The 21,753-nt window shown below is 52.6% G+C and overlaps 1 protein-coding gene across 2 annotated transcripts; it reads left to right on the top strand.

Annotated features, from left to right (window-relative positions):
• Positions 1-122: 122 nt before the first annotated feature.
• LOC140259301 (arf-GAP with SH3 domain, ANK repeat and PH domain-containing protein 1-like) lies at positions 123-21,321 on the top strand. Of its 2 annotated transcripts, XM_072350459.1 has the most exons (26): positions 123-254; positions 2,706-2,778; positions 2,992-3,137; positions 4,126-4,200; positions 5,215-5,264; positions 5,380-5,509; positions 5,961-6,046; positions 6,926-7,001; positions 8,019-8,105; positions 8,211-8,311; positions 9,403-9,472; positions 10,030-10,117; positions 10,471-10,519; positions 10,823-10,986; positions 11,122-11,255; positions 11,837-11,928; positions 13,689-13,866; positions 15,214-15,299; positions 15,625-15,740; positions 16,659-16,726; positions 17,164-17,271; positions 17,404-17,608; positions 18,196-18,366; positions 18,619-18,764; positions 19,243-19,365; positions 20,980-21,321. In XM_072350459.1, the coding sequence occupies exons 1-26, from the start codon at positions 129-131 to the stop codon at positions 21,052-21,054; spliced, it is 2,823 nt and encodes a 940-aa protein (XP_072206560.1). In that variant the 5' UTR covers positions 123-128; the 3' UTR covers positions 21,055-21,321. The 2 variants fall into 2 exon arrangements, with proteins under 2 accessions (XP_072206560.1, XP_072206561.1); XM_072350460.1 differs by lacking the exon at positions 17,164-17,271.
• Positions 21,322-21,753: the final 432 nt, after the last annotated feature.

The following is a 21,753-nucleotide window of genomic DNA, read 5'->3' on the forward strand; positions in this document are numbered from 1 at the left end:
CTGCATAGTGGGTGTGCAAGGTGAGGTGCTCCCACTGGCAGCAGGGTGCCCCACCCCCCGCCCTGTCCCCCTACCCAGCCCCAAAGCGCCTGCAGTTCCCCTTTCTGGCTCCGTCCCTTCCCAGCACCATGGCAGCGCCCATCTCAGTGCGTGACTTTGTGCAGCAGGTGCAGGAGGACCTCAGCTCACCCACCACCTCCACCTTCACCAGCCACATGGGCCACTGCAAGGCCACCATCAGCAGCGTGGAGGAGGTGAGTGGGGTACGGGGCCAGGAACTGGCACCCTGAGGGAGCCGGGGCAGCCATCTCCCTGGCAGTCCCATGGGATCTGCACTCACATGGGTGTCACTGTTGTGTTTCTTATTGTGTGAGCTACTCTGGGTGCTGGTGTGTGGTGTAAAGTGCCCAAAGCAAAGGTTTGTGTGCGGTGAGTGGGTGATGGGTATTGGCAGGAGGGGACAAACACGATGTGCAGGATGTGGGAGGGCTGCGTCTCATACCTGGTTCACAGTGAAAGAGGATGGAGTGGTTTGGCCCATCAAACATCGCTGTAAAAGCCAAACAGATCTAAGAGCAGTGCTTGGCCTGGTGGGAGGGTTACCTTGTTTGCCCAAAGCTGAATTGTGTGATATGCCAGTGTGGGAACTTTGACAGCCAAATAAATGAACAGATCAAAAAGTCCATGAAGAAGGGGTCAGAGCCAACTACTGAGCGCAATACCCAACACAAAGCCTCTGGAGCCAAAAGCCATTGCTTCCTGATCCTGACACACAACAGCAGGCGCAGTGCAGGAGGGGAAGGAGTGCTGGGAAGCCAAGCAGACATGGGGATGGTGCCCTGGGCTTTGCCAGGGTCTGTCTGTGGGCTGTGACCGCTCGCTGCACTGCCCCAAGCCACCCCAGCGCCTGGGGTCTGCCATCTCAGCCCAAAGGCTGAGCAACCCTTCTGCTCCCATCATCTGTGGTGATCACTGAGGCTTTTCTATCAGCATTCTGCAGGACAGAATGCGCTTAGGAGCCCCTGGCATGGGGCAATTTCCTTGTGTTGCTTAATTTGTAACTGTTACTCCATTATATCTACCCAAAGTAAAACTCAAAACTTCAGCCCTTTAAAACAGAGCTACTTACATCAGGAAGTTGTGGTTAGAGAGAAAAATGTATGCTGCAAAAATTGTTCCTTTCTGCAGAGCCCTTGTCTTGGGGCTTGTGACACAGAGTGAACAGAAATGGCAGGTCATGGCTCTCACTGCAGGGTGACAGCAAGCAGGCTCTGCGGTAACAGGGTGAGTGCTGGTGTGAGCTGGGCTCAGTGGGACCTTATCTCCTCTTTGGCAGTACAGCCCTGGAGTGCAATGGGATCTTCCAATGAGTGGAAAGCCAATAAATAGTGCTGAAGTGCATCTATTGCTGCTAGCACTCCTCAAGGTCAGCCCTGTGACCAGCACTGCTCCATCCGTCCCTCATGGAACCCTGTACCCAAGCTGAAAAAAAAAGGATTTGGTGTGTCATGGTGAACTGTGGGTGTGTGTGGCCAAAAGGTGAAGTGAACACTCGGTCTCTGTCCTCATCAGACCCAGTGAGGCCCTTTCTAGCCCACTCAGTCCCACAGGGGCTCCAGACTCGCACAAAGCTGCCCTGTGAGTGTGAAAGTGATGTCTGGAGATCAAACTATGGATGGGTGGTCTCTCTCAAACTGAGCCTTCCTCATGAGAAGGATATGGGCACAGGGATAGAGCTGAAGGGGCTTCAACCACAGGGGTTTGGGGCATTGGTCTCACCTTGGAAAAGCAGAATTGCCCCCTTTTGTGGCTTCTGAAATGCTTCAGCAAAGCAGCTGTTACCAGGGGTGTGGGGGAAACTGTACAGCAAAGTCCTGGGGTGTGCAACTTGCTGTTGGATGCATGCTGCTGGGAGCAGCCCCAGCATGGCACAAAGCAGCACATGCAGCATGGTAGGCACACAGTGAAATCATACAGCCGAGCCCAGTACACAACCAGAGCTCTGCCTTCAAGGAGAATGAATACACAAGGTGACAATGCAGGCAGGGAAGAGAGCTGGAGTTTCCTGCACCAAGCACCAGGTCTGTAATTTCTTCCTCGTGGTTGACAACATATCCATGTGTGTGTCTGACAGTGCGCAGGTCTTTGAAGGCAGTGCTGCCTCTTGGAGCTGAGCACACAGAACAGTGGGAACCCAGGGGTGTGGAGGCGATGGCCTTGGGGATGTCACATCCCCAACTCATGCTGCAGCTTCTCCTCCAAAGCTTCCACTTTAATTCACTCTGGGTACCTGAATGTCTGTGAGTGTGAAGACCCTCAGATGCCACAGTCCTGGCTGTGCTGACCATCCTGGCTGTGCTGACCCATGCAGAGCCTGACAAACACCCTCCTCTGCTGCAGGGGTTCAGCTGCATGCCTTGGCTGATGTGGTGCACAACAAGGACAAGGCCAGCAGTGGTACCAGCCCCACCCTGCTGCTGAATTTCCTCTAAAATACTTTCCAATTCTCTCCTAGTATTTGGTCACTTCCTCCAGAATGCCATCAGGAAGGCCTGCTGTTATTTAAGATACTCACAGACTGCTGCCTTTTAGACCATCACCTACCTGATGGCAGAACAGTCTGGCTTGGGGATGTTGAGACCTGGGCTGAACTCTGCAGGTTACAAAAATGTCCCTAAGGATGCTCATAACCTCTACATTTCTAGGCCTTGGATGCAGACCGAACTGTGCTGCAGAAGATGAGGAAAGCTGCCAAGGCAGAACATGGCTGTGGACAAGGTCAGGGCAGGATGGTGCCTGGGGTGGGAGAGGCAGAAATGGAAGGTCCAGGGGAATCCTTTCTAACGTTGGGTTGATTGCAGCAGGGAATCTGTGTCCTCAGAGTTCTTATTAGTGGGGTGGGGGGATGTGCTAGAACAGAGCTGGGCTCCTGGCAGTGAGTTCATCCTGGCTGTTCCCTTGCACTCTCTGAAGACCACCCATGTTCCCCAGACCTCATCAGCCACCTCACAGCCCACGTTGCTGCCCAGGAGTTGTTCTCAGCCAACTACCAGCTGGAGGGAGAGGAGCAGCTGGCCAACGCCTTCAGCACCTTCGCTGCCTTCTCCCAGGAGCTGCTGATTGCCATCAGGAGTCTGGTAGGCAGCCCTGTCCCCTGCATGTCCCCTGCAGGGCCATGGGCCACAGTGGGATATTGGTGGGTGGTCCCCCAGAACTAGGCTTTAGTGCACAGCCTGGAGGGCCAAGATCATCCCTTTCCTGGACCAAGGTAGGAGCAGAGGCAGAAGCAGTGATGCAGATCGCTTGAGGCTGGTGAGGATGGCCATGTCAGACTTGGGGTCTGCAGCATGAGAAGGATGGATGCCTCCGTCCCTTGCACATGGTGCCGGCAGGGAAATGGGTGATCCTGGGGCTCCTGCCCTGGCGCCTGAGTCAGGCTGTAGTGATAGCAGAGCCAAGGAGCCATCTCTGCACCACTTTCCAGAGGCTCATTATGAGTTGGGGTACCTCTCACACTCCGCAGAAACATCTGCAAGACTTTTCAGGAGACACAAAACTCCGCTGTGGGTACATTTGCCTAAATCTGGCCCTTTCCTTGTGCTGCAAATGACACGGTTGGGATTAGGAAGGATCTGGAAGAGCCTTGGGGCGCACAGAAGATCTGTCTGGAAGGGCACTCTGGTCTCCAGTCCAGTGTCCTGCATGTAGCCACACATACCCTACCACTGGCTCAGGCTGGTTGTGGCTTTTTCCAGCTTGCCAACCTCCAAGGCTGGAGACTTAGAAAGCAGCTGCCTGTTTTCTGAGAGGTTCCTTCTGTGTGTTCATGAGCAGCTGCTGAAGCACAGTGGGCCTGATGATACCTTTTGGTGGCCTGGGTGTAGGTATCAGCAAGAAGATAGAGCTCTGCTGCAAACAGTTCTCCATCCCCAGTCATTTTTTCCTGCCCTCCATTTCCCCATTCCTTGCTCATCATTAGCAAAAGCTGCTCTTCCTCATGCAGGGCCAGGAGCGGAACATTTCAAGGCACAGAGCTGGGGTATGCACCCAATTTCCAGAAGCTCTCATGCTATCCTGACCGCTGTGGCCAGTGCCAGCTGCTTGATCCCTCTCTTTCCTTTCCAGTTGCAGAGTTTGGACCACAACATTAATTTTTCCCTGGAGTCCTTAATAAAGGGAGACATGAAAGAGCTCAAAGGGGTAAGCAAAGCTGATGGGGCTGGGGCTGAACATGGGGCAGGGAAGTGCTTCTTTTAAAGCAGTTCTCCTTCTAGAGTTTTACACTTTTATGTAATAGTATTTTTCCTGCACTTAGGCAGCCCATTGGCCACTGGTGTTCAATAGGAACATGAATATGGAAAGAGAGTAAAAAATCTGGAACTTCTAGCACGTAGTGAGGTGGTGAAAGAATACAAAATGTGAGGAAAATGTATCTGCATTTAAGGGCAACGTCAAGAAGATTGGGAACTCAGTTAAAGAGAGGGGAAAAACCAGCTGCTGGCAACTAGCTGTGATTAAGCAGAATGTATTTTTAATGGGATCCAACAGCGATCGCAGCCTGACCCAAATCTGTTCAACATCTTCATGAGAATGAAGATAAATGCAAGATCTGTCCTGACTAGGTTCTGCCTTGATGCAATATAGAAATTTTACTGCAAGGGCCAGAGAACCCAGACAAGGACCCAGAGAGGTCATGGCATTTCCATGGGAGTTTCAGACATCTGCATGGACAAAGCCTGGTCCTAGTTCAGCACTGCCCCTGCCTGGAGCAGGAAGTTGGGCTGGAGACCTCCAGAAGCCCCCTCTAACCAGATTTACCCTGTCTTTCTGTGAGACAGAGCTTTGCAGAGCAGTAAGCACTGAGAATGGAGCAGAACATCGGTGTTATGTGCAAATGATTTTGATGGTTAAATGTAGGTGTATATAGTGAGATCATGGGGAGAAGAGAAAGTCTCCAAAGTCATACGGGAAAAAAAATAATGGCCTTGTAGAAGTAGAAACAGTTCTCTATTACATTAGTACCCAAGGACAGCGATGTCATGGGGCTGTGATGGCCTTACTGGTTGGACTGGAGGACCTTGCAGGTCTTTTCCAACCTTGGTGACTCTGTGATTCTACAATTTGAGGGTGACCCTTTTGGAAAGTGCTATGATGAGGCTGAAGTAGGATCTGTCCTGGTTGTAACCATCAGTCACTGCCTTTGGTTCTTCCTAGGAATTCAAGAAGCCCCTTGAGAAGGCCTACAAAGACTATGAGAGCAAACTGTAAGTTTCCTGGCTCCCTCACCCTAAAACCCAGGCCTGGGGACTCATTTCTGGCTGCCTCCAGCAGACAGCAAGTCAGTTGGAGCCTTTCACGTGTCTGTTCTCTCTCCTTGAGCACAAAGATAGAGAAGGAGAAGCGTGAGCTGGCGAAGCAGCATGGCATGGTGCGGGGCGAGGTGAGTGGGGGGGAGATCGCCGAGGAGCTGGAGAAGGAGCGCAGGACCTTCCAGTTAAACATGTGTGAGGTAAGGACAGGGACAGGGCAAGTGGGATCAGCTGGGTCATGGTGTGGGCCCCACAGATCTACCCAGCTCCTTCCTGTCCCAGTCTTTTGGGGTCTGCCCGGCTGGAGAGATGCCTGCATTGCAGTAGACCCAAGCCAGCCTGGGATAGGAGCTGATGAAGGAGTTCAGATGAAGAATGGTACTTTACAGCACAGATAAAGCTGCACCCATTCTGAGTCCACCATTCCATTTGCCAGACCAAAACACTGGCACTCATGGGCTCTGCCTGCCACCAGCTTCTCACCCCATAAAAGCCACATGAGCTGCTCACATTATAGCATGACCAACAGGAAGAACCACAACACACTGCTCTTCACAGTTAATGGGAGGGAGGACAATATGAAAGAAAACGTGCTTAAATGGCATTTTCCCCTAAGCTACACCTTCATCTCCTGTGTCCTTTTCCCTTCAGTATCTAATCAAAGTGAATGAAATCAAAACCAAGAAAGGAATCGACTTACTGCAAAACCACATCAAGCACTGCAACTCACAGTTCAAGTAAGACAACTGGCAGCTTGCCTTCACTGCCCTTCACAAGTGCTGGTTTTACAGGCAGTCTGGGAGGTGGTTTAATTTGCAGGACCTAGAGATCTTGCAGCTTACTTGGCCTATACTCTAATATGACAAAAATCTCGTTCTCCTAGAGATGATGGAGCCAAGGATCTCAGTGAGGTGTGTCTTCTGGTGAAGGGCCTGGAGCACAAGTCCTGTGAGGAGCAGCTGAGGGAATTGGGATTATTTAGACTGAAGAAGGGGAGGCTCAGGGGAGACCTTATTGCTCCCTGAAAGAGGTTGTGGTGAGGGGGGGGTCGAGCTCTGCTCCCAGGTAGCAGCGACAGGACAAGAAATAATGACCTTAAGTTGCACCCGGTGAGGTTCAGGTTGGATATTAGGAAAAATTTATTGTCTGAAATAGTGGTGATGCATTGGCACAGGCTGCCCAGGGACGTGTTGGTGTCACCATCCCTGGAGGTGTTCAAGAAACACGGAACTGTGGCATTTAGGGACATGGTTAGTGAGCACGATGGGATGGACTGATGATTAGACTAGATGATCTTAAAGGTCTTTTTCAACCTTAATCATTCTCTGATTCTCTCTTCAGTTTAACATCCTCATTATCTCATAAGAAGATAGCAAGCAGTGGTCACTGAAATCTAGGTTATGAAGAAGACAGACTTATGAGCCCTGAACTTTTCTTAGTCTCCACTTTTTCTTACAGTTCATATCCTAAGAAATTCCTTGTTGACTATGAAACAGACATGCTGTCTGCTGAAGGTGTTGATGAGCCAGCAGCTTAGGAGAGCCCAGTGTACTCTTCACAGCCAGCACTATGAGCAGGATTTCAGAATGTGCTCTTATATCTGCCTCTGCTCTCAGTTTTTTCCAGGAATGTTTAAATGCAACAGCAAAACTTAAGAAGTTTACAGAGGAGCTCATCCCGGAGCTGCAGAGTGTGAGTGCTCATGTGAAGCAGGGTGTGCTGAGGGGAGCAGGGTACAGAGCAGGGACATCTGTCCTGGGGCTGCCTCTGCCTCTGCAAAAGCAGATCTGGAGACTTCTGCATCAGTTGGTCATCATTTCCTGCGCCTCTAATGCACAGTGATCTATGGGAGTGGGAAAGTCACGGTGTAATACCCTAGGGCACAGAATGGGAAGGACAAGCACGGAGATGGAACCAGAGGCATTACATTCAATTCTCACTTCCCTAGATGCTCCTCTGGCTTTCAGGTTTCTGCTCCTGGCTTTCCCTGCCCACTGCTGCCAACTGAAGCTCTTCACACTCTTCCTTGGGGTCTTTGCCTCTCTCAGAGCTGTTCTCAGGGGCTGCGTCCTTCCACTTCTTTACTATGGGCTCTTGCAGTTATACCTTGCCTGGAGACAGGAAGATGATTTTTAAAAAGGCAAAGCCTACAGTGGGACTTCAGAACCAGCCTGACCTCTGGTGGTACCAAGTCCCCCATTCTCTGCAGAAGGTCTGTGTTGCTTTCCCAGCATTTTCAGACCTCAGATCCAGGTTGCTCGGCCTTCGTCCTCCTTCTCCTTATCCCTTGGAGCCTTTTGCAGGGGCCTGGGGTGTGACCCAGGTTAGGTGTTTGGAAAAATGTCTTCTCTGAACACAATGGTGATGCACTGGCACAGGCTGCCCAGGGTGGTGGTAATAACAGCCAAAAGAGAGTTTGTGCTGCCCTGGAATGGGGTAACAGTGCACAGCATCTTCCTGATCCCTCATGCAAACCATCCCCACGCTCCGTCAGGGCCACACTCCTGCAGACAGCTGTTTTTTTTCCTCCAGAAAATACCATGGTGGCTCAATGGCATGCTGCTCTGCCACCTCCCACCTCAGAGCAGGGCTCCGCATCCCACGGGCCCATGGAGGTGGTGAGGGCCGTGGGGGGTGGGGAGGACTCAGTTTCCCTGGGGCGGGCATGCAGCAGTCTCCTCCCCACGGTGAGCTCTGTGTGCCCTGCAGCTGAAGGTCAGGCAGGACGAGGAGAAGAAGCAGCTGTGTACCCTTCGGGATCAGCTGAAGGCTGCATTGCAACTGGAGCAGAGAGAGGTAAGGGCAGATCCCTCTTCCCAGGGTGTTGTTGGCCCATCTTGCATGAAGCAGCCCCTGCCCAGTTGCTGTTACTGCTGGTTGCTGCCATCCCTCTCCTTGCAGGACGTGGGGAGCAAGCAGGCCCGGTACAACATGCACCAGCTGCAGGGGAACAAGCAGTACGGCACAGAGAAGACAGGGACCCTCTTTAAGAAAAGCGATGGGTGAGTTGGGATTCAGCGTGTCCCTGTCAGTTGTGCTTTGGTCACTCGGGGCCAGGGCAGGCTCACCCAGCCTGATCTCCTCTCCTGGGATGGTGGCAAGGGCAGAGGAACAGGTCAAGGTGCACGTGGCATTGTGGCAGCTGCCCATGGCCTCCCATGCAGGGGGATGGGAGGAAGATGCCTGGCTGAGGACATTCCTACCCCATGAAGATGCCCAGTGCCCTCTGGACCTCTGTGAGAGCTCTTCATGGGTGGCACAAGGACTTTAATATAGGCTGGGCAGTATTTTCTGTTCTGTTTCACTTCCTTTCCTCCATCCTTGACCCTACTTTGTCTTTCCAGTTCTCTGCCCCACAGGTCAGTGTTGGGCTCAGCTTCCTGTGGGAGATTTAGGGAAAGGTACAGAAATGAGGTGTAGATTAGAACTAGCATTGAAGATGGCATGGTAGGCCAGAGGAAAAAGCCAGCAGGGAGCTGGGGCTCCCCTCGTGCTGCTTCAGACCTCTCCTATGCCCATGCCTGGCAGCCAGACTGTGAGCACCTGGAAAGTGCTCTGTTGTCACTAGACAGGGGACCTTCCACCTGTGCAGGGGAGCCCGTTTGCTGGGAATTGCAGGGGTCCTGCACTAGGAGATGTGCATGCCTGGGAAGGACTGTCAATGGTCCTAAAAAACAGGAAGCTGGACAGAAAATCATTAACTGGAGCTCAGGAGTCTCCTTCACCACAGGCTGAAGTTCAGTTTCCCTTTCTTCTTTCCCTAACTTCTGTATGGTCTTAGAGGTGTTTGGAGCAGTTTGAAGGTGATGGTCTTGGTTGTTTGCTGGGACTCCTGCAAAGGTCTGTGTGCTCTCCTACCAGGACCTGTGCCCCAAGCAATGCTTTGTGCCTACATTGCCTCTGCAGAAGCTGTGCTGCCTGTCTGTGCAAGCCCATCCTTGTGCCATTCAATGGGACTGTCTTGGTCCCATCAGGCCAAGAGTGACAGACCCTAGCAGCAGGGCCAGTATGTCACCTTGCTCAGCTCTTGTGCTCACTGGCATTACTGCATGGATGGTCTGCTCCTCTTGCATCACTCTCTGCTCACTTCCAGGTTGAGAAAAGTCTGGCAGAAGAGGAAATGCACCATCAGCAATGGCTACCTGACCGTCTCTCACAGCATGGTAGGAACTGCTTCTTCCACCCCATGCTACCTCCGCCTGGGATCTGCTGCCCACCCCCGTTGACCCCCAGCTGCCCACCATGCTGGCAACTTCTGGGACCCAGCAGAGCCTTCATGCCTAGTGCTTGCACTGCTGTGCTGCCCCACTGAGCCTGAAGTCCTTGCAATCCAAGAGACAACCATGGGAGGCCCCCCCACACCTGTGTGCATGGAAGGAACTGAACCTGGGGACCAGGGACCCCAGCATGGGATGGCTGATGCAAAAGAAGAAGTCCATGTAGCTATTTCTTGCATTGCTCCCAAAAGCAGAGCTAAGGGTGAAGTGCTGGGGCTGAGGCAGCTCCATGGCTGGTGGTGATCATCACTGCTGGGCCATCACCCTTTCACAGAATTATCTGAGCAGGAGGGGACCTTAAAAGGTCATCTGGTCCAATTCCCCTGCAATGAACAGGGACACCTACAGCTCCATCAGGGTGCTCAGAGCCCCGTCCAGCCTGACCTTGGCTGTCTCAGTGCTTTGATGCCATGAGTACTGAGACTTCCTTGTTCTTCTCATAGCCCAACCGCCCACCAGCCAAGCTGAACCTCCTGACGTGCCAGGTGAAGCCAAATGTGGATGACAAGAAATGCTTCGATGTGGTTTCACGTGAGTGTTGCCACTTCCCCATTGCTCCTCTGGAAAGTGCCCAGAGTGGCTTTGGTGCTTTGGGTTCAAAAAGTGAACATGGCTAGGGAGGAGGTAAAGCTCAGCTTTGTGTTGGACTGAAAAGTGATGCTGTGGGGTAACTGCTCCAAAGCAGTGGTGTACGCTCAGAGCATGAGATGGGCACATACTTGCTATGTAGTAGCTTAGCCAAAAGCAGCATCCTTCTGCCCCAAGCCGGGAGCAGGACGCTTTGCCAGGGAAGCAGTGAGGAGGGGCTGGGTGGAAGGAGGGGGCTGTCGTTACGCTGAGCCCAGCAGGTGGTGCTCAGCGGAGCATGGCCGTGTCTTTTTCAGACAACCGCACGTACCGCTTCCTGGCGGAGGACGAGCAGGAATGTTTCGTGTAAGTACTGCGAGCTTGGGGCAGCTTGGTGGGAATCAAAAACCATCCCTCTGGCTTCTGAGGAGGAGCTAACTCGTCGGCTAATTACGCAGCTCCTTGCTGCCCTTGTTTGATGCCCTTTCCATCCCTGCTGTGTTGTGATTGCTTTAGGGGCTGAGCGAGTCACAGGGACTCATGGAGGTTCCTGGTACCCGTTTTTCTGCCTGCATCCTGCGCAGGAGCCTTGTGCTGGGGGTAGGGGGTCCATGGGAAGCCAGTCCCTCCCCTCTGGGCCCTCTCCTAAGTCACTTTCTGCCCATGCAGATGGGTGTCTGTCCTCAGCAACAGCAAAGAGGAGGCACTGAACTTGGCCTTCAGCAAGGCACAGGGCGGAGTGGAGAGCAGCAGGGAGGAGCTGACCCGGGCCATAGTTGAGGAGGTCAGAAACATGCCTGGGAACAGGGAGTGCTGTGACTGCTTGGCCCCAGGTGAGAGACAGCTGCTTGCCTCCCCTTCCTGCTCCAGCAGCTCTCTGCTGTGTGTCCTGCTATGCAGCTTGTGCTCTGTGTGGTGGAGAGGAGAGGTGGGAGATGGACGTGAACCCAGCAGTGTATTCTCTGCAGATCCCACCTGGCTCTCCATTAACCATGGCATCCTGATCTGCATTGAGTGCTCTGGGATTCACAGAGAGATGGGTGTCCACATCTCCCGCATTCAGTCACTGTCTTTGGACAAGCTGGCAACCTCCGAATTGCTGGTAGGATGCTGCTGCTGTGTTCTTTTTTGCTCCTTCTTTTTTGCTCTGGCCTTTCTGAAACCAAGTTAGTTCAGTGAGATCATTCCCTCCTGAACCAAGCTGTAATTCATGGAACTTCATGGTTATGCTGTCTTCAAGGAGATGAGGATGTCCCTTTGCTGTTCCTGGGTCTCTCATCTCTTCCAGCTTTGTCCCCTGGTGCAGGAGAGCTGCAGGGCAGGACTGAGCCCAAATCAGGGTTGAGCAGAGTATGGGGTGGACAGGGGGCTGGTGGTTTTCCATGGCACTGTTTTAGCATGTTCATGAATGAGAAAGGTTTGGTCAGTCCATGATGGGAGCTGCTGGTGTCTGGACAGGGGATGGGAGCACTCACAGGGACATTGCTCACCCAGCCCCAAATCCAGGGCTCAGGTCTATGGCTGTACTGCTGGAGTTGGGACATCTCAGCAGCAGCCATTGGTGCAGAGTCTCTGGCCCATTGACATCTCTCTATACCTGGCCAGCACCTCAGCCCTGAGCTTTCTCTCCTGCTGCCATGAAGCTACATGTCCCACATCACCTCTAGCTTGACTGTTTTGCAGCTGGCGAGGAACATTGGCAACGCTGGTTTCAATGGCATTATGGAAGCCAGTCTTTCCAGCTTCTCCCTGAAGCCCGTGGCACACAGTGACATGTGAGTTGCTCTGATGGAGTCAGTGTTTATGGGCACGCTCTGTGGTCCTGCTTGCTCCCCGCAGTGGCCAGGCACGTGGCACTGCCCAATCTCCTCCCCAGGCTGCAACTCCTCTTTGGAATCAGTTTCATCAAGATCAATGGGACAGATTTAAAGGAGACTGGAGATGTGAGGAAGAGCCAGCAGGACAAGGGCCAGGATCAAGGAAACAGGGCTTGGAAGGGAAAGACAAGACGAGAAAACGAAAAGCTGGAGCTGCCAAGTAGGACTGCTGTAGCTGTGCACATCAGCAGGAAGGGAAGAGTGGGAGGGTGGGGGGGACAGAGCAGAGTCACATGTGGGTGCAGTTCAGATCACCATGCCCAATAGCTGGGACCCTGGGCTGGTGAGCTCAGTGTAGGATGAAGTAAGGAAGGAGAGATGGTGAGAAAAAAAGTGGTGGGCATCATGACATGCATGGCCAAGTTTCATGCAACGTAAGTGCAGAGAGACACAGCTCTGCAGACTTCCAGCCTGTGTCTTTCATTAGCATTGTGGGGATGTATCTGTTGCTGCATTTGCTATGGATGGAGGCCTCAGAACCCTCTCCTGAGATATCAGATGACCTTTTTGCTAAGATAATACAGAGGTAACAAGAATTGGCTGTCCTCCTGTCTCTGGGTGGTTAGAAGAAGGATATCTGGCTTAAAGGGACCTGGTGAGGAAGGAGGGGAAGGCGCATCATTCCTCCTGGGCCTTTTGCACCGTGGCTGTAGAAGCAGTAGGAACTAGAAAGCAGCAAGAACAGACCATGATTCACATCTAGGAGAGAGCAGATCTGGTAGCTGTAGGACTTCTCAGGTGACATGAGCTCTGTTGCTCATCCTCAAGTGGCCCAGCTTCTAGAAAAGCATAGCGGAGAGCTCAGGTGGTGGCTGGTACCAGCAATAGCTGGGGGCTTCTCCAGGGCTCAGTGCTGCAAACACGAATTGGGCAGAGCTCTTGAGGGAGTCCAGTAGCTGGGGCAGTCATGGCCAAGGGGACCATCAGGGTCTGCAGAGGCACAAGCCAGAGTACATTACAGGTGTGTAAGTCCCAACTAGGGCACCTTTTAGGCAGTGTGGATCTACCCTGCAGTAAGCAAGCAGATAGGTAGGGGCCAGGCAGCAGAGAGCAGGGAGAGCTGGAAAATGCAACTGCAGGAGCAGATCAAGGTTGCCAGGTCCACCCTTGGACTTGGCTGCTGAGAAAACTGAAACCACATGAAATAGTAATAATTCAGCTCTTCTGCAATTATCTTTGCTGTTGGGAGGACTTGGTTAGCCCTGAGGCTCCTGCTGCCCACCAGATCCTCTCTCTGGCCACTGCTTCTGCTGACCTCATGCTCTGCAGCTGGAGGACTTTCTTGGCCAGCCATCTTCCAGCAGCTGCTGCTGCTGATCTTTGGGTTCTCCTACCCAGTTATCATATGGTGCTTCTCCAACATCTCACTGGGGAGCTGAATCCAATACAGAACCCTTCTCTATCTGGAGAAGAGGTGATGGAGAGTATGGAAGTGTCTGGAAGACAGGGAGACACATTGATGCTTCCCCATCCCTCCCAGAAAGGTATTGGGGTGGGATCCCTGCTGGGAACAAGGATGGGAAAGGTGCTGCACTGCCTGGCAGGTGCACAGGAGAGAGGAGGAAAGCAGCTGGGGCAGCTGGAGAGGAGGGGGTGTCCCTGTATGCTCATGAGGTTGCTCTGTGGCCCCTAACTCTCTCTTGGCTCATCTCTGTCAGGGCCTTGCGGAAAGAATTCATCATTTCCAAGTATGTTGGGAAGAAATATGCCAAGAGGAGCCCTGCTGCTCAGCACCTAAACCTTCCAGAAGCTGTCAAGGGCAAGGACATATTTACTTTGCTCCAAGCTTACGCTGAGAACATGGATTTGAGCAAGCCTGTGCAGGCACACCTGCAGGTATGACACCTGGTGGAAGACTGTCATGGCAATGAGCAAAAAGCTCCCTCAGCATGGGATGTCTTGGGAAAAAGGTGCAAGGTTTTGCACTTGGGCCGGAAGAACCCCAGGCACCTATACAGGCTGGGAGGAGTGGTCCTTGAGAGCAGCTCGGCAGAGAAGGACCTGGGGGTCCTGATGGACGAGAGACTCAACATGAGCCAGCAGTGCGCTCTGGCAGCTCGGAAAGCAAATGGGATCCTGGGCTCCATCAGGAGAGGGGTGGTCAGCAGGGATAGGGAGGTGATTGTCCCTCTCTACTCGGCTCTTGCGAGGCCCCGTCTGGAGTACTGTGTCCAGGTGTGGAGCCCTCAGTGCAAGAAAGACATGGAGCTGTTGGAAAGGGTCCAGAGGAGGGCCACGAAGATGATGAGGGGACTGGAGCACCTCCACTATGAGGACAGGCTGAAGGAGTTAGGCTTGTTCAGCCTGGAGAAGAGAAGGCTGCGGGGTGACCTCATTGCAGCCTTTCAGTACCTGAAGGGAACCTACACCCAGGGGGGGAGTAAACTCTTTGAAAGGGCTGATAATAGCAGGACTAGGGGAAATGGATTTAAGTTGAAGGAGGGAAGATTTAGGTTGGATGTTAGGGGGAAGTTCTTTACTAGGAGAGTGGTGAGGTCCTGGAACAGGCTGCCCAGGGAGGTTGTGGATGCCCCGTCCTTGAAGGTGTTCAAGGCCAGGTTGGATGTGGCCCTGGGCAACCTGATCTAGTAAAGGTGTATGTTTGGTGGCCCTGCCAGGCAGGGGGGTTGGAACTTCATGATCCTTGAGGTCCCTTCCAACCCGGGTCATTCTGTGATTCTGTGATTCTGTGAAAAACAGACAGGTGAGGGGCAGTTCTGTGTGGAGCAGCAGTTGCACACCCTGAAATGGTGAACTCCGTGAAGTTCTGCTGCTGGGCTGGGGGAAAAAATCACCTTCAGTTACTGTTTCTAAATGTGAAATGGGGATGAATGATTCTTCATAAAGCTATCATAAATACATTGGGAGTGTGTCAGGTAAAGGGCAGGTGTTAAGAAAAGATGAGTGGTTAAGCCTCTGAGAAAAAGGAAGAGGCTGTGTGGAGGACAAAGCAGAAGGTGAGGAAAGCACAATTAGAAAAGCTTTCCTTGAGAAACATGGCTCCACACCTCTAAATGTTTCTTAAACTCTCTCCAGCCTTGGTGGTCATGGCTATGAAGAGAGACAAATCACAGCAGCTCCTGTTCATCTCTTAGGGATGCATAAAGAACAGTTCCCAAAGGACATAGCTCCTCCCTGTTGGTGTCACAGTCCCATCCTGTTGCTGTTTCTGCGCTGTTACAGGAACCTGGGGAGACCATCCTCCACCTGGCAGTGCTGTTGTCTGATCGAACCTCTTTGCATATTGTTGATTTTCTTGTCCAGAACAGGTAAGCTCAAGATATCTGGTCAACTCGTCACGACTAAGTCAGCGTGAGTGAAAAGCAAAAGAGTGTAGGGCTTCTCCAAAATGCTCCCAAGAAGTCCCAGAGCAGGCATCCCAGCAAATGTGCCTTGGGGTGGACTTAGGGTGACCGTCCCTAGAGCAGAGGGGCCTTGGCTACCCTCATCACTGAGTTGAGATGTGATGATGGTGGTGGCCACCTCTTCTAAAGTCCGCTCCAGTTGAGGTGGCTAGAATGACATGTGGACCAGCATACGGCTGGTGCCAGCAGCTCTGCTCAGCCTGCTAACAATATCCACCTTTTGCTGCAGCGGGAGCCTGGAAAAGCAGACCATAGTGGGGAACACGCCGCTTCACTACTGCTGCTTTCACAACAAACCTGAGTGCCTCAAACTGCTGCTAAAGGCCAAAGCAAGCATCACCATCAGTGAGTGGCCAGGGAGATCCTGGAGTCTTCTCCCCCCTCTGGTTATCTCTACTCTGACTTTGCTGGAGTGATCAGTAGGGCTTGCCTGCAGCTGGGGAGGTTCAGGAGAAGCAGGTTAATGATGGTGCTGTGGGAAACCTGCCCATAGAGTGACAGGCACTTAGGGTGTATTTTCAAAGCCAGCTGTGCAATGCTGGGGCATGGGCTGGAGGGCTGACGACGTACTGGTTCAGAGGCAGTGTGTGCTGGTGCTCTGGAGCCCAGGTCATAGGTCTGGTCGTTCATCATGGCTGGGAGTGTCTTCTTCACAGCACAGAAGTGAACTTTAAGGCTGAACTCCTGAGTGACTTGGTAGGTCACATACGTTTTTGCCATCCAGTGTCATCAAGGGGATGGCTGTGCTGAGCCGTTCCTCTTTGGGCACTCCTTAAGTATGCCCATTTCCCACAGGGGCGGAGAGACCCCAGGGGGTTAATAGGGACTGGGTGCATGTCCTTGTAGCCACATAGGAGTTTGACTGTGCTCTTCTGTCCTTCCTTGTGCCATTTCTGTAAGCCAGCAGGGTTTACCCATCTCTCCTTATCTGGGTGTCTCATCACTCTTGACCCCTTCTTCGTCTTCCCACCATTATCAATTTTGGCCTGAGCCTTTGTTTCAGTCTGTTTAGGCTGTCCCTTCTTTTTCATGTGCTTGTCTCTAGAAGCAGCAGGTAGATCTGATGGGATCTGTAGGATCTGTGTCCTCAGTGCCATCAGCACCCCGCTCAGCCTCTCTGGGATTTATTCCTCCTGCGCTGCACATCCTCTTCTCTTTCCCCCTTGACTGTAGCATTTCTGCTGTGAGCCTGCAGGCTGCCCACACACAGCAATGCTCTTCACTTCCCTGAGCAAGGTTCAAGGCTGCCGTTTCCCCTCACAGCTAACCAAGCAGGAGAGACGGCCCTGGACATTGCCAGGAGGACAAGACATCACCAGTGCGAAGAGCTGGTAAGACACGGTGCCTTGGTTTTGGGACACATTCTGACAGGGAAAGGCACTGCTCGAGTGCCTGGTGCAGGGCCATCCAAATCCTTTAGCATCATCACTTCTGGTGTGGGATAAAGAGGAAGGTGCCACAGGGACTGTTCTGGCCCAGCTGTCGTGGGGTGCCTCAGGGCTGGGTAGTTTGGAAAAGGCCAGATAGGGAGACCTGAAACTGTACCAGGCTGCACAGGGTGAGAGCACCTCCTTGGTGAGCCCAAGCCTTGCTTTGGCCATGTCCCAGTGTGTATTTGGACAACTTTGCAAAACTCCTGGCCTGCTGAGCTGGCAGCACCACATACAGTTTGTGGTGGTTTCCTCCATGACCAAATGGTCTGTCAGAAATGGAGCTGGTGCAGTGGGAAAGCGCTGGTGGGTCCTCAGGGGGCTCCTCCATACCTCAGCTGCTGCAGGCCCAGAACAACCAGTTCAACCTGCATGTCCATGTGGAGTACGAGTGGTGGCTGGACCAGGATGACATGTATGAGAGTGATGATGAGCTGGATGAGAAGGTGAGGACTCTCCATGGGCTCAGGTCCATGCTTGCCACCATTGGCCCTTCTCCCACCACACTGAAGTGGGTGCTCCTGTGCTGGCTAATCATTCACATTGGATACTCTAACTTACAAATATGTTCTTTCCAGCTGGGTCTTATGAAGAGGGGGTCTCCCTGTCCAGGGAGCTGCTACCAGCCTCCTGCCACTGCCACCAGACCAGAAGCAGCAGGGCCAGTGCCCCAGAGGAGGTGGCCTGACACTTACATCTTGCCACATGCCCACCTCCACAGCCTGGATGTGCCACCAGCCCCCTCCTACCCACCTCCCTTCCCTCCCCATCGGACAAAGTCAGGTGAGATCCTGTGTGGGGTGTTGGGGTGATCTGCTGGAGCTATGCAGCATAGCTCCATCAGCAGAGGATGGGGTGCTGACAAGGCATGTCTGGTGCTGTAGGGTGTCCTTCTATCTTCTCCTTGAGGGAAGAAGGTTGACTTGTTTTCCCTGCTGTGAGGATCAGCATGGCATACCCTTACCCTTGGTGCCCCTGTGCTGGCACTGTTAGGATGCATTGTACTCTCCTGAGTGCTGCTGCTGCTGGGACAGGGAGGGAAAGAAAAGCCACCAGTAGAAACAGCAGCTCTGCGATTCTGATCCTCGATCAGACTGCTCCTGCTGCCTTTGCCCAGCCTTTCCATGATGTGTCCCAGATCTGAGAGATGGAGGTCCCCAGTTCCTCCAGCTGTCCTGCTTTCTGGGAGACTTGCAAATTCCTGTCTGATCACCTCTCCATCTGTCACAGCTTACACATTTCTCCAGTCAGACTTCCAAGCAGAGAAATAAATATTCTTGTCAATGCACAGTGCCAATTTTCCCCTGGAGTTTTACTTCCAGGAGGTCTGCTTGCTGCTGACCTATGACGTATTTGTTCTCCCTGTTTAGCTCCTGAAAGGACACGTCCACTCCTGACCAGCTCATCCATCTCTGCTGAGGACACAAGAACCAGGAGGAGCCCCTCCCTGCCTCTGAGCATCAAGCACAAGCGCACATCCTCAGATCCAGCTCCTTGGGTACCGCTCAGTCCAGAGAAACCCATCCTTGGCCTGGCTTCAGGTAACAAACTGGGGATGGGCTGCACTGGGGGAAGAAGGGCCTGCTGGAGGTCTTCAGCTCAGTACCTGCTGAATGAGATTGGCCCTTGTTTTGTGCAGCCAAAGTAACTTGGGGTCACCTGGGAGCTGCGCATCCCAGCTCCCACCACTGTTGGCTCTGTACTTGCTGCACAATGTTGCCCAAGAGTGGTGTTTGCTGTTGTCTACATGTGATTAAAGGAGGGAAGTCATGATGGTCCTGCTTGTGTTGTAGGTGCCCTGATGGCTGTGGACTGCCTCTATGCATCTGTCTCCAGAAAAGCAGGACAACCTGGACCACAACAATCCCCCCAGGAGTCAGATCCCAGTTCTGGATGCACCTCAGATGTCCCACCTCCACTTGCTTGGAGGGGCAGTTCGGTAGGTGGCCACAGGCTCAGCTCCTCTGCATTTACTGTCTTCAGTTTTGAACTGAGTTGGACCCAGCAGCACCTCCTCCCAGCCCCACTGCTGCTCCTCCTTGGCATTGACATCTCCCCACCAGATGCTGGGAATGCTCTGCGTGGAAATGGCAGGTCCCTCCCAGTGCATGCTATGCACAGGGATGATCGCTGTTATTTACTGCTAGCCAAAAGCCCTGTCATGCTCCAGTGTCTTTTGAGAGAAACCTTACTTATGAGTTCAGGCAGCTGGCAGGTCAGGCAGGGTACGCTTCTGGACACCAGCAAGGGTGCAGTGTCCTCTCTGGCTCATCCCTCTGCACTACAGAGACTTCCCTTCTCCCTAGTCCTTTTGTTAGTGGCAGCAAAGCACTAAAGCTGTTGTATTTGTGTCTGACAAAGCTGGTGGATGACACAAGGGATGGAGGAGGCCTGACAGTGCTCTCTCCTGCTTGCAGAACACACTGCAGTTCCGCAGGGTCCGCGCTCTCTATGATTGCAGTGCTGACCGGGAAGATGAGCTGACTTTTCGTGCAGGCGAGATCATCGTGGTGTCTGAAAAGGAGGATGACCACTGGTGGGTGAGTGAACCTGTGCATAAACCGTGGCACCAGGATGCACATAGCTCCTCTATCCATCCACCTCTTGCCCCTGTCTCACGATTGCTGCACCAGCTGTCATCTGCTCTTCTTCCTTCTCTCCACCTTTCATCTTCCCTTAGGCACAACCTCTTGCTTACACCTGGCCAAGCTACTCCAATATCTTCATGTCCTGCATGGACCTCTCACCTCTCAGCAGCAGAGCTGGCACTTTCCTCTCGCACTGTTCATGGCCTGGCCATTCCCCTCGCCCCATGGCAGCTTCCTGGCCCACGTCAAACAGACACCCTCTCACCTATGGGTCACATTGTCCCTCTCAAGGCAGGCAGATCCTCATCCATGGTACAAACCTCATAGGATGGGGAGAAACTTAACGTATTTCTATCCCTTACTGCACACAGCAGTGGTGCACCAGGTCTTGTGGCACCCTGTTGGCCAGCTGGTATCTCCAAAACTGGAACTTCTTTGGGCAGTTGTGATGGCACCTGCAGCCTTAGCAGAGCCAAAAGTCAGCATGCAGTGGTTTTCTTCAGACAATTGCAGACAGGAAATACAGATCTTTATCACCTCACTGAGTTTCTCTATGAAATCTCTGCAACTTGTTTTCACTGCTTTTCTTATAAACGTTACCTTCTTTGTAATTAGTTTTAGAAATAAGCATTTTTACATGCTCTAACTAAATTAGGAGTTCTCAAGGGGTTCACAACCTCTTAATCTGCCTCATTTTCCCCAGTGTGCTGCAGGCTGTGGGCAGCACAAGCGAGCCCTGAGTTGTGGGGCAGGACACAGCCTGGAGCCCTGCTGCTCTGATGGCAGGTGAATCATGATTACAGAAATGGAAAGTTTAAAGATGTCTTTGTTGCCAGATAACCCTCATCTAAAAATGAAGCCTAAATTTTAACCCAAATAAGTTCCAATTCTCCATCCAGCCATCAAATGTGTTTTTATATTGGAGAAGAGTTCTTTCTCCCAGCTGTTGATCTGGGTGATATGCAGCAGTCAAACCTCCTCTGGAGCTTCTATTCCAAAAACTTCATAGAAACCTCTTCTGTAACATCACTTTTCATAGTCTGCATGTTTTCTGTCTCTTCTTTGTCTTTGTCTTTCTGATGTTTAGATATTGCCCATGCAGGGCACAGCTGTACCAGTGCCATGTGCAGGTACTCAATACCTCCTCTTGCACGCTATTTTTCTGTTCATTCCTCTTTTCTTCCCACTGGCATTCTGCAGAGCACCGTACTCAGTCTGCCAGCTGTTGCTCTGACTTGCTCCTAGCTGTGATGCTCAAGCAAGTGCTTCATCCTCACTCGGACAAGAGCAATGCTCCTAGAGGGAGCCTCCAGCGTACAAGCCCGGTCCTTTAACAGTCTGGTGCAGTGCTGCATTGCAAGGCCCTCGGAGCATCCAGGGATCTGCAGGGATGTCCCCTCTGAGGGTTGTCCCTGTATGGGAAATGGCTCATGGAACTTGGGTTCTGGGATGCATGTCCTGGCCTGGAGGCAGGACTGTCAGATCTACCAACTGTGGCTGTGAAGGTACAGTTCCTCATTCCCTGTGTCATGCTCACCACCCCTTTTCTTCACTTTCTCCCTACAGAAAGGCTGGATTGAAGGGCAGCCCCACAGGCAAGGCGCCTTCCCTGCTTCCTTTGTTCATGTGCTCAATGAATAGGAGCTGCTTTGATCTGGGAAGGAAGGAAGATCTCATCAGCTGCTTGGAATGTGAACCTTCCCATCTTCATCCTCACTCCCTGCATCACCTCTCCTCCCCTGGGACAGTGGTGCTGAGACCCCAGAGTCCCACACACTGGGCCTTAGGGCTGGGCTTTGTGGGCAATGCATACTGACTGCCAGCAGATGCTCAACATACAGAAGAGAATGGAGCAAACTTCAGCTCTGTCCTGAGTGTGCTGCCTGTCTTGAGTGCTGCAGAGATGTGCCTCTGGGGAGCTGTACTGGTGTGCAAAGCCCTGGAAAGGAGGCTTCTCCTGAGGACAGAGCACAGTGTGAGCCTGGAAAGGCTAATGCCTTCTGAAGCCAGCAGGATGGAGTGCTTGTGCATCCCTGCTGTCTGCACTGGGTTTCACTGCTGACATTCCAGAAAACCTGCTCTGTGGCAGCTCAGGGCATGGCTCCAGCACTGCCTGGCTCTAGGAGTGACGGAGAGGTCCTCTGAGCTCACTGCCAGTAAATCCCAGTGCTTCAGCACTGTGTTGTACAGGGCTGTTCTGCTTTATGTTTCCATCTCTGCTTCCTTTCCCCTTCGCTGTTCTCCCTTCAGCATCCAACTTCCTTATGGGCACCAGAGTCAAGCAGCTGACCTCCTCTCAGGTGAAATCACTCATGGTTCAGCTTACACAGCTTTTCTCCA

This window comes from Excalfactoria chinensis, chromosome 15 (assembly GCF_039878825.1).
Source record: "Excalfactoria chinensis isolate bCotChi1 chromosome 15, bCotChi1.hap2, whole genome shotgun sequence".
Taxonomy (NCBI): Eukaryota; Metazoa; Chordata; class Aves; order Galliformes; family Phasianidae; genus Excalfactoria; species Excalfactoria chinensis.